The 12205-nt window shown below is 45.6% G+C and overlaps 2 protein-coding genes across 2 annotated transcripts in view; one reads left to right on the forward strand and one right to left on the reverse strand.

The window, feature by feature from the left end:
• The window catches only part of LOC128759482 (neurexophilin-1-like), a 48728-nt gene that overhangs the window by 9386 nt on the left and 27137 nt on the right, over positions 1-12205 (forward strand). The gene's annotated exons all lie outside the window — the stretch shown is intronic.
• LOC128759478 (IgGFc-binding protein-like) overlaps positions 1-12205 on the reverse strand; it is a 29987-nt gene that overhangs the window by 5501 nt on the left and 12281 nt on the right. The window contains exons 24-46 of the mRNA XM_053866470.1: positions 11897-12174; positions 11703-11822; positions 10653-11233; positions 10011-10557; positions 9338-9936; positions 9095-9252; positions 8564-8964; positions 8281-8477; positions 7368-7763; positions 6996-7279; positions 6613-6890; positions 6419-6538; positions 5369-5949; positions 4727-5273; positions 4054-4652; positions 3811-3968; positions 3280-3680; positions 2997-3193; positions 2084-2479; positions 1712-1995; positions 1329-1606; positions 1135-1254; positions 85-665 (exon numbers count right to left, since the gene is read on the reverse strand). Coding sequence (XP_053722445.1) covers positions 85-665; positions 1135-1254; positions 1329-1606; positions 1712-1995; positions 2084-2479; positions 2997-3193; positions 3280-3680; positions 3811-3968; positions 4054-4652; positions 4727-5273; positions 5369-5949; positions 6419-6538; positions 6613-6890; positions 6996-7279; positions 7368-7763; positions 8281-8477; positions 8564-8964; positions 9095-9252; positions 9338-9936; positions 10011-10557; positions 10653-11233; positions 11703-11822; positions 11897-12174 — 8101 coding nt within the window. The remainder of the gene's footprint in view (positions 1-84; positions 666-1134; positions 1255-1328; positions 1607-1711; positions 1996-2083; positions 2480-2996; positions 3194-3279; positions 3681-3810; positions 3969-4053; positions 4653-4726; positions 5274-5368; positions 5950-6418; positions 6539-6612; positions 6891-6995; positions 7280-7367; positions 7764-8280; positions 8478-8563; positions 8965-9094; positions 9253-9337; positions 9937-10010; positions 10558-10652; positions 11234-11702; positions 11823-11896; positions 12175-12205) is intronic.

Consider the following 12205-nt stretch of genomic DNA (forward strand, 5'->3'; position numbering starts at 1 on the left):
GGAAGAACCCTGTTATTATAGTAAACAGGGTCAAAAGAAGAATAACGGTGGTCTACATTTGTTATGTTTGAGGCAATATCTTACCGTGACTCTAGAAGTGCCAGACATTTCAATTGCGATGCTTTTGCCGAATGCCTCAAACTTCAACAGTCTTGAAAAGCCTTGTTGACCTCGGGGTGCCTTTTCTGCTGTCACCATGAAGTGGGGATGACTGGACAATCCCATCACCTTGGAAAGAGTCAATCGACATGCGCCTGGATACTGATAGGGCAGCCCATCAAATGTTTGGTACGATCCAGGACCTCTTATCCAGCATGTTTGATAGCCTCTTGGTCTGCATGCTCTTTCTCCCTCCTCCAGGGAACATGACTCATGTGGGCCACAACTATGTTGCTGACAAGTCATGGAACCATTACTGCATCGGCAGTGTCTCTCACAGTTTTCACCGAGTAGGACAGTTTGGTCATTCTGGTAGTAGCGGCCTTCCAAACTGCAGCTACTTTCTTGATGAAGAACACAAGCACCATCACTGAGGATGTAGCCAGAGTCACAAACGCAGCTCCACTGGGCAAGAGAGCAGTTGTGTGTGGAATTTGGACTGATACAAGTTTCGGGGCATCGTGATCCTTCAAATTCAAAGTGACTGTTTTCGGGGCAGGGGATGTCTGGAAAACATGAAAGTATTAAGGTTAACATGAGCACTTCTTTGGGGACTTCATCATTAAGAAGTGAAGGGCAGAGATATTGTGATGCCCGATTTGCGATGGAGACATTCAGATTTCGTCATTTTGTCACAGACATGGAGAAAAGAGATTATTGTAGGCACTGTCTATGATAATCATCGTCAGAACGATAGGCTTCACCGACAGACTTCATATTGAAGTCATTTCATTTGTTTTTACGGTATGATGCTTATCCTCACTTTTGATCATGAAGTGGCCAAAATGGGTTGTTCTCAGTCAGTGGCTGGTGTCTCCTTTTCACCAGTGTGTGATTGTGTGTAAAAATGTACCCATGAATTATGAGAAGAACATATCGTAGATTGAGGCAGAGATTGTTTTAAAATTGTCTGTTTCTTCGCTAAAATATATAAACAAGGAATCTGAAACACAGAATACAAGAGATCCTTCTCACCGAAGCTCTCGTTGCTGGCTCGATGGCGGTCGTCATCACAGAAGCAGTCATAAACACCATCCTTCTCACCACACCATTCAAACTCTGTGCAGTCCAGGTGCTCACAAGGATCAGTCTCATCTGGGGGCAGGTGAACAGGTCAGTAATAGACGTATCAAGCACCAATATGGCACCTCTTCACTCTGAGAACGTACCACACATCAAAGGTGTGCGCCAGTCTTCGATTTCCGATCCTGAAACTGAACAAGTAGCTTCGTAGGAGGAGACAACCGAACACAACATGTTGTTGGCAGGAGTGTAGAGACACAGGTCATAGACACAGGCGCTGTAGAATGTGGCAGGGTCGGAGTGATGGTGGCAATCTCTGAAGGGACCAGTGGTGTTGGTGATGACACTGCAGAGCTGAGAGTACTCTTCAATGTTGCTGCAGTTATTTAGGCCGCCACCACTCCTGTCGTCAGTAGAGCCGCATCTAAATGTGACAAAAGACATTGCTCAGGTTTTGAATATACATGATAAGCTTATCAAACATTGTGCTGTACTGAGAGCAATTGCAAGTCTGAAAAAGGCAACACACCTTGGCAGACTTGTTGCAGCCTTCCAACTGTCTCCAAATTCATTGTCGTTTGCCGCAAGATTTCCATTGGGCATCGCTTTGTCGTCTGCAGTGACACCGTTGAAGTTACCGCACATTCCTGTGACTCTGTTTTTACGGTTTTGGCCAACTCGGACGATCAAAGTACTGCGGCCATCGAATTGCACTCTGAGGTCAACTGCATCGACTACGATGTATCTTCCCTGTCTGATGACTCTGGCAAGATTCCCCACGGTGACGGGAGGATTTACAGCAACGTCATTGACCTGGAAGTTGACAGTCAGGGTCAGAAATGTAATAATGGTCACACCTAAAGTAATGTACAGGGTGGCAACTAAAGCAAGAAACAGCTACCTTCAGATGTCTGTTGGCTCTAATACTGATGTATGCACTCTCTCCTCCGTTGGACAAGACAACATCAACAGTGGAAACAAATGATACACGGTTGTTGCGACGGTGCTTGTTGGTGGCAAGAATCTTGAAATGTGTCTCATTGTTCCTGTGGCTCAAACTCTCAGAGATGACATATGAGCAAGTGCCTTGGAAATGAGACACAGCCCCATCAAAGGAGAAGTAGTGTGGATCTCCCCACACGATGCAAGCAGCCATTGAGTCGTAACAGCCCAGAACACCATCTTGGATGGCACACTCTTGGGCAGGAGTGCATGACTCAGGTGAGCAGCGCAAATCATTTGGAGCATGGCACTCGCAGTGTTGAGTGCATCCATTCGTCCAAAACGTGTCACCAGCCTGATGAAAGAATGAATATGACGTCACTTTGAGTAGAACAATCACCAAAATTGTTTCCCCAAATTCAATCAAATGATCCTTCAAGTGAACCAGTCAGTAGATTTTCTGAAGGTTAAAGTCGGCTTCCCTTCCATTGTCAACAATACGTTGTCACCCACTGTTAATCTTCAAATCAATTGTTTTGAGGAAAGGAACTTTCGATTAATTGCTGCTATTTTAATTCTCAATTTGAATATATATTTTGTTTTTATCATCAGCTGCTACAACTACTTCAGTGTTTCTTTCTGTAATTCAGGAAACAAACTTGTTTAATCTGCATGTACATGTGAAAACATTTATACAATTGTAGGTGATAGTGAATCAAGGGAGACATAGATATATTGGTACTGCTCATTTTTCCCATTAAAAATAACTCGTTCTGTCATCACAAGTGGCATTAACCACAGAGGTTTTAGTATTTGTTTCAGTTGTTGATAAATAATTTAGCGACTGCACTTGATGTGAGACTATAACTTACATTATAGTAGAATCCATCGTACTGGCAACCGCATCTTTCAACTGGAACACAGTCTCTTCCGCTCTTCAGGAAGCCATCATTGCAGAAACAGCCTTCTGAGCAAACTTGTGTGCAGGTGGCATCAGTACTGCTGGCGCAGGTGTGGGCACAGTCCGTACCGCAGAGCTCATAATGGCTGTTTGCGGGACAGTCCATTCCTGGATTAAAAAGAGGGGCATATGTGGTCTATATTTGACTAGTACTCAAATATTGTAGTCATATTTAATCATAAGAGATGACTCACGGCAGGGGGTGTCCTGGCGCCACGGGTAAACTCGTACATTGGCAGACTGGCATGCACTGACATATGCCTCAAAGGCTCTGCACAGTTGATCACCACCTTCATTTCCAGATATGCAGACATCAAACACACAGTCATTAAAGAATGGTGTTGGGTCCACCTCCTCATGGCAAAAGCTGAATGGACCATCAGCCGCCCGAATCAGTTGACATTGGGCCTGAGATGGTGCCACATTGTTGCATCGTGGACAGGAGGCTCCACAGCCATCACTACAGGTGTCATTGCTTGGTACTTTCCAGGATGTCCCAAACTCAGATGGACTTCTGACACTCATTCCTGAAGGACTCTGGAAGTCATCCCTTGGATTTCCATTGAAGTTTCCACAGAGTCCTCCCATTTGGCCACTAATAGAAGCAAACAGAGGGACTCCTCAATAAACCATACTGCTGTGTTTTGGATATACAGTATATGATCACATGACATGGTTCTCTACTCATCTAAAGCAAAAATAAGGGAATTCAAGACTAGTTTTACCTGTAGATGGAAGGCACAGAGATGGTCACAGTACTCCATCCATCATACGTAACCGTTAGTCCAAAGTCAGTGTCAATGAATGTACGGCGTCCACTTGTATAGATGGACACTCTGCCACTGTTTAGCAGTATTGGCATGTTCTGGGTGACGCCGTTGACCTAAGTTGGGGAGACAGATATGCGACTGGTTACGGCTGGTGATGGAGATCTTTACACCAAGGTTATGGATTAAGGTATGACTTACCTGAACCATACCCCTCCTTGATCTTGAAATATGTACTTCAAAACCCCACACGGTCACAAAAACATCCGATGTGATTGACACAGGACGTGTGCGCCATTGTTCATTTTTAGCCTCCACCAAAAATGTGTGAAGACCCTGGGTGATGTTGATGGGTTTTGCCAGAACATAGCGACACGTTCCTTGGAAATCGTAACGCTTGCCATCAAAAGTGCGGTAGTGTGGGTCACCAGAGGCAGAGCATATACCGTGAGGATTTGGATGGCAGCCATATCGACCATCCACCACTCCACAGGACTCTTGTGGCCCACAGGAGGCGCTTGTGCAGTGGACCATTCCTGTTGTGCCATTGCAGGTACAAGAACGCTGACATTCCTCACCATCCCAGAATTGTTCACCTCCTTCTCGATAGTACCCTTGGTGGTAGCAGCCACACGAAGGGGGTCGCACGCACTCATCACCATTGAGGACAAAGCCATCGTCACACTGGCAACCCTCTTGACACACATTGTCACAAGAATACGGGAAGGACAGGCTGGGGCAGGCAGAAGGGCAGGAAGATCCACAGGATTCATAGTGGCTGTTGGCTGGGCATATTTGTTCTACGGGAAAAAAAACAATGAGTAAAAGAGCAATTCTTTTATGAATGGTTGCTACAATGTCACACATGGCTTACCACAGTTGGTTGCATTCCTCCAGGGTCCAAGATCAATCCCTCTTTGCTGGCACATTAGGACATAATCTCTGAAAACCTCACACACAGTTGTTTCTGGATCAGCAGATGAGCGGAGAATGTCCCTACATGTTTGCACCTGCGGGACTGGGTCAATGGACCTCCAGCATTGTGTGAATGGGCCTTGTGGTGAGGCAAGGATGCTGCAGTTTGCATTGGAATTTGGATTTGGTGTTGTGTTAACATTGTCTACACAGTGAGCAGCCAATGAGCCATCACGCCAACTGTCCCCAAACTCCACAGGACTGTTTACCAGGTTCCCATTTGGTGTTTGGAATTCATCACTCTGATTTCCATTGAAGTTTCCACAGAGTCCACCAAGGGTTCCATTGTAGATACCTGGAGCTTTAATTCGCACAAAGTGAGGCCAGACGGTCTGCACTGTCACACCAAAGGAGGTGTGCAGAATGATACTGTGTACGCTGCTGTGGTAGATCTGGATTCTGCTGTTGGGGAGGCTGAATGGTAATCGGACAAACTGACCATCAACCTGCAAGGACAGGAAGAACCCTGTTATTATAGTAAACAGGGTCAAAAGAAGAATAACGGTGGTCAACATTTGTTATGTTTGAGGCAATATCTTACCGTGACTCTAGAAGTGCCAGACATTTCAATTGCGATGCTTTTGCCGAATGCCTCAAACTTCAACAGTCTTGAAAAGCCTTGTTGACCTCGGGGTGCCTTTTCTGCTGTCACCATGAAGTGGGGATGACTGGACAATCCCATAACCTTGGAAAGAGTCAATCGACATGCGCCTGGATACTGATAGGGCAGCCCATCAAATGTTTGGTACGATCCAGGACCTCTTATCCAGCATGTTTGATAGCCTCTTGGTCTGCATGCTCTTTCTCCCTCCTCCAGGGAACATGACTCATGTGGGCCACAACTATGTTGCTGACAAGTCATGGAACCATTACTGCATCGGCAGTGTCTCTCACAGTTTTCACCGAGTAGGACAGTTTGGTCATTCTGGTAGTAGCGGCCTTCCAAACTGCAGCTACTTTCTTGATGAAGAACACAAGCACCATCACTGAGGATGTAGCCAGAGTCACAAACGCAGCTCCACTGGGCAAGAGAGCAGTTGTGTGTGGAATTTGGACTGATACAAGTTTCGGGGCATCGTGATCCTTCAAATTCAAAGTGACTGTTTTCGGGGCAGGGGATGTCTGGAAAACATGAAAGTATTAAGGTTAACATGAGCACTTCTTTGGGGACTTCATCATTAAGAAGTGAAGGGCAGAGATATTGTGATGCCCGATTTGCGATGGAGACATTCAGATTTCGTCATTTTGTCACAGACATGGAGAAAAGAGATTATTGTAGGCACTGTCTATGATAATCATCGTCAGAACGATAGGCTTCACCGACAGACTTCATATTGAAGTCATTTCATTTGTTTTTACAGTATGATGCTTATCCTCACTTTTGATCATGAAGTGGCCAAAATGGGTTGTTCTCAGTCAGTGGCTGGTGTCTCCTTTTCACCAGTGTGTGATTGTGTGTAAAAATGTACCCATGAATTATGAGAAGAACATATCGTAGATTGAGGCAGAGATTGTTTTAAAATTGTCTGTTTCTTCGCTAAAATATATAAACAAGGAATCTGAAACACAGAATACAAGAGATCCTTCTCACCGAAGCTCTCGTTGCTGGCTCGATGGCGGTCGTCATCACAGAAGCAGTCATAAACACCATCCTTCTCACCACACCATTCAAACTCTGTGCAGTCCAGGTGCTCACAAGGATCAGTCTCATCTGGGGGCAGGTGAACAGGTCAGTAATAGACGTATCAAGCACCAATATGGCACCTCTTCACTCTGAGAACGTACCACACATCAAAGGTGTGCGCCAGTCTTCGATTTCCGATCCTGAAACTGAACAAGTAGCTTCGTAGGAGGAGACAACCGAACACAACATGTTGTTGGCAGGAGTGTAGAGACACAGGTCATAGACACAGGCGTTGTAGAATGTGGCAGGGTCGGAGTGATGGTGGCAATCTCTGAAGGGACCAGTGGTGTTGGTGATGACACTGCAGAGCTGAGAGTACTCTTCAATGTTGCTGCAGTTATTTAGGCCGCCACCACTCCTGTCGTCAGTAGAGCCGCATCTAAATGTGACAAAAGACATTGCTCAGGTTTTGAATATACATGATAAGCTTATCAAACATTGTGCTGTACTGAGAGCAATTGCAAGTCTGAAAAAGGCAACACACCTTGGCAGACTTGTTGCAGCCTTCCAACTGTCTCCAAATTCATTGTCGTTTGCCGCAAGATTTCCATTGGGCATCGCTTTGTCGTCTGCAGTGACACCGTTGAAGTTACCGCACATTCCTGTGACTCTGTTTTTACGGTTTTGGCCAACTCGGACGATCAAAGTACTGCGGCCATCGAATTGCACTCTGAGGTCAACTGCATCGACTACGATGTATCTTCCCTGTCTGATGACTCTGGCAAGATTCCCCACGGTGACGGGAGGATTTACAGCAACGTCATTGACCTGGAAGTTGACAGTCAGGGTCAGAAATGTAATAATGGTCACACCTAAAGTAATGTACAGGGTGGCAACTAAAGCAAGAAACAGCTACCTTCAGATGTCTGTTGGCTCGAATACTGATGTATGCACTCTCTCCTCCGTTGGACAAGACAACATCAACAGTGGAAACAAATGATACACGGTTGTTGCGACGGTGCTTGTTGGTGGCAAGAATCTTGAAATGTGTCTCATTGTTCCTGTGGCTCAAACTCTCAGAGATGACATATGAGCAAGTGCCTTGGAAATGAGACACAGCCCCATCAAAGGAGAAGTAGTGTGGATCTCCCCACACGATGCAAGCAGCCATTGAGTCGTAACAGCCCAGAACACCATCTTGGATGGCACACTCTTGGGCAGGAGTGCATGACTCAGGTGAGCAGCGCAAATCATTTGGAGCATGGCACTCGCAGTGTTGAGTGCATCCATTCGTCCAAAACGTGTCACCAGCCTGATGAAAGAATGAATATGACGTCACTTTGAGTAGAACAATCACCAAAATTGTTTCCCCAAATTCAATCAAATGATCCTTCAAGTGAACCAGTCAGTAGATTTTCTGAAGGTTAAAGTCGGCTTCCCTTCCATTGTCAACAATACGTTGTCACCCACTGTTAATCTTCAAATCAATTGTTTTGAGGAAAGGAACTTTCGATTAATTGCTGCTATTTTAATTCTCAATTTGAATATATATTTTGTTTTTATCATCAGCTGCTACAACTACTTCAGTGTTTCTTTCTGTAATTCAGGAAACAAACTTGTTTAATCTGCATGTACATGTGAAAACATTTATACAATTGTAGGTGATAGTGAATCAAGGGAGACATAGATATATTGGTACTGCTCATTTTTCCCATTAAAAATAACTCGTTCTGTCATCACAAGTGGCATTAACCACAGAGGTTTTAGTATTTGTTTCAGTTGTTGATAAATAATTTAGCGACTGCACTTGATGTGAGACTATAACTTACATTATAGTAGAATCCATCGTACTGGCAACCGCATCTTTCAACTGGAACACAGTCTCTTCCGCTCTTCAGGAAGCCATCATTGCAGAAACAGCCTTCTGAGCAAACTTGTGTGCAGGTGGCATCAGTACTGCTGGCGCAGGTGTGGGCACAGTCCGTACCGCAGAGCTCATAATGGCTGTTTGCGGGACAGTCCATTCCTGGATTAAAAAGAGGGGCATATGTGGTCTATATTTGACTAGTACTCAAATATTGTAGTCATATTTAATCATAAGAGATGACTCACGGCAGGGGGTGTCCTGGCGCCACGGGTAAACTCGTACATTGGCAGACTGGCATGCACTGACATATGCCTCAAAGGCTCTGCACAGTTGATCACCACCTTCATTTCCAGATATGCAGACATCAAACACACAGTCATTAAAGAATGGTGTTGGGTCCACCTCCTCATGGCAAAAGCTGAATGGACCATCAGCCGCCCGAATCAGTTGACATTGGGCCTGAGATGGTGCCACATTGTTGCATCGTGGACAGGAGGCTCCACAGCCATCACTACAGGTGTCATTGCTTGGTACTTTCCAGGATGTCCCAAACTCAGATGGACTTCTGACACTCATTCCTGAAGGACTCTGGAAGTCATCCCTTGGATTTCCATTGAAGTTTCCACAGAGTCCTCCCATTTGGCCACTAATAGAAGCAAACAGAGGGACTCCTCAATAAACCATACTGCTGTGTTTTGGATATACAGTATATGATCACATGACATGGTTCTCTACTCATCTAAAGCAAAAATAAGGGAATTCAAGACTAGTTTTACCTGTAGATGGAAGGCACAGAGATGGTCACAGTACTCCATCCATCATACGTAACCGTTAGTCCAAAGTCAGTGTCAATGAATGTACGGCGTCCACTTGTATAGATGGACACTCTGCCACTGTTTAGCAGTATTGGCATGTTCTGGGTGACGCCGTTGACCTAAGTTGGGGAGACAGATATGCGACTGGTTACGGCTGGTGATGGAGATCTTTACACCAAGGTTATGGATTAAGGTATGACTTACCTGAACCATACCCCTCCTTGATCTTGAAATATGTACTTCAAAACCCCACACGGTCACAAAAACATCCGATGTGATTGACACAGGACGTGTGCGCCATTGTTCATTTTTAGCCTCCACCAAAAATGTGTGAAGACCCTGGGTGATGTTGATGGGTTTTGCCAGAACATAGCGACACGTTCCTTGGAAATCGTAACGCTTGCCATCAAAAGTGCGGTAGTGTGGGTCACCAGAGGCAGAGCATATACCGTGAGGATTTGGATGGCAGCCATATCGACCATCCACCACTCCACAGGACTCTTGTGGCCCACAGGAGGCGCTTGTGCAGTGGACCATTCCTGTTGTGCCATTGCAGGTACAAGAACGCTGACATTCCTCACCATCCCAGAATTGTTCACCTCCTTCTCGATAGTACCCTTGGTGGTAGCAGCCACACGAAGGGGGTCGCACGCACTCATCACCATTGAGGACAAAGCCATCGTCACACTGGCAACCCTCTTGACACACATTGTCACAAGAATACGGGAAGGACAGGCTGGGGCAGGCAGAAGGGCAGGAAGATCCACAGGATTCATAGTGGCTGTTGGCTGGGCATATTTGTTCTACGGGAAAAAAAACAATGAGTAAAAGAGCAATTCTTTTATGAATGGTTGCTACAATGTCACACATGGCTTACCACAGTTGGTTGCATTCCTCCAGGGTCCAAGATCAATCCCTCTTTGCTGGCACATTAGGACATAATCTCTGAAAACCTCACACACAGTTGTTTCTGGATCAGCAGATGAGCGGAGAATGTCCCTACATGTTTGCACCTGCGGGACTGGGTCAATGGACCTCCAGCATTGTGTGAATGGGCCTTGTGGTGAGGCAAGGATGCTGCAGTTTGCATTGGAATTTGGATTTGGTGTTGTGTTAACATTGTCTACACAGTGAGCAGCCAATGAGCCATCACGCCAACTGTCCCCAAACTCCACAGGACTGTTTACCAGGTTCCCATTTGGTGTTTGGAATTCATCACTCTGATTTCCATTGAAGTTTCCACAGAGTCCACCAAGGGTTCCATTGTAGATACCTGGAGCTTTAATTCGCACAAAGTGAGGCCAGACGGTCTGCACTGTCACACCAAAGGAGGTGTGCAGAATGATACTGTGTACGCTGCTGTGGTAGATCTGGATTCTGCTGTTGGGGAGGCTGAATGGTAATCGGACAAACTGACCATCAACCTGCAAGGACAGGAAGAACCCTGTTATTATAGTAAACAGGGTCAAAAGAAGAATAACGGTGGTCAACATTTGTTATGTTTGAGGCAATATCTTACCGTGACTCTAGAAGTGCCAGACATTTCAATTGCGATGCTTTTGCCGAATGCCTCAAACTTCAACAGTCTTGAAAAGCCTTGTTGACCTCGGGGTGCCTTTTCTGCTGTCACCATGAAGTGGGGATGACTGGACAATCCCATAACCTTGGAAAGAGTCAATCGACATGCGCCTGGATACTGATAGGGCAGCCCATCAAATGTTTGGTACGATCCAGGACCTCTTATCCAGCATGTTTGATAGCCTCTTGGTCTGCATGCTCTTTCTCCCTCCTCCAGGGAACATGACTCATGTGGGCCACAACTATGTTGCTGACAAGTCATGGAACCATTACTGCATCGGCAGTGTCTCTCACAGTTTTCACCGAGTAGGACAGTTTGGTCATTCTGGTAGTAGCGGCCTTCCAAACTGCAGCTACTTTCTTGATGAAGAACACAAGCACCATCACTGAGGATGTAGCCAGAGTCACAAACGCAGCTCCACTGGGCAAGAGAGCAGTTGTGTGTGGAATTTGGACTGATACAAGTTTCGGGGCATCGTGATCCTTCAAATTCAAAGTGACTGTTTTCGGGGCAGGGGATGTCTGGAAAACATGAAAGTATTAAGGTTAACATGAGCACTTCTTTGGGGACTTCATCATTAAGAAGTGAAGGGCAGAGATATTGTGATGCCCGATTTGCGATGGAGACATTCAGATTTCGTCATTTTGTCACAGACATGGAGAAAAGAGATTATTGTAGGCACTGTCTATGATAATCATCGTCAGAACGATAGGCTTCACCGACAGACTTCATATTGAAGTCATTTCATTTGTTTTTACGGTATGATGCTTATCCTCACTTTTGATCATGAAGTGGCCAAAATGGGTTGTTCTCAGTCAGTGGCTGGTGTCTCCTTTTCACCAGTGTGTGATTGTGTGTAAAAATGTACCCATGAATTATGAGAAGAACATATCGTAGATTGAGGCAGAGATTGTTTTAAAATTGTCTGTTTCTTCGCTAAAATATATAAACAAGGAATCTGAAACACAGAATACAAGAGATCCTTCTCACCGAAGCTCTCGTTGCTGGCTCGATGGCGGTCGTCATCACAGAAGCAGTCATAAACACCATCCTTCTCACCACACCATTCAAACTCTGTGCAGTCCAGGTGCTCACAAGGATCAGTCTCATCTGGGGGCAGGTGAACAGGTCAGTAATAGACGTATCAAGCACCAATATGGCACCTCTTCACTCTGAGAACGTACCACACATCAAAGGTGTGCGCCAGTCTTCGATTTCCGATCCTGAAACTGAACAAGTAGCTTCGTAGGAGGAGACAACCGAACACAACATGTTGTTGGCAGGAGTGTAGAGACACAGGTCATAGACACAGGCGCTGTAGAATGTGGCAGGGTCGGAGTGATGGTGGCAATCTCTGAAGGGACCAGTGGTGTTGGTGATGACACTGCAGAGCTGAGAGTACTCTTCAATGTTGCTGCAGTTATTTAGGCCGCCACCACTCCTGTCGTCAGTAGAGCCGCATCTAAAGGTGACAAAAGACATTGCTCAGGTTT

The sequence above is a fragment of the Synchiropus splendidus genome, chromosome 5, assembly GCF_027744825.2.
Source record: "Synchiropus splendidus isolate RoL2022-P1 chromosome 5, RoL_Sspl_1.0, whole genome shotgun sequence".
Lineage (NCBI taxonomy): Eukaryota > Metazoa > Chordata > Actinopteri > Syngnathiformes > Callionymidae > Synchiropus > Synchiropus splendidus.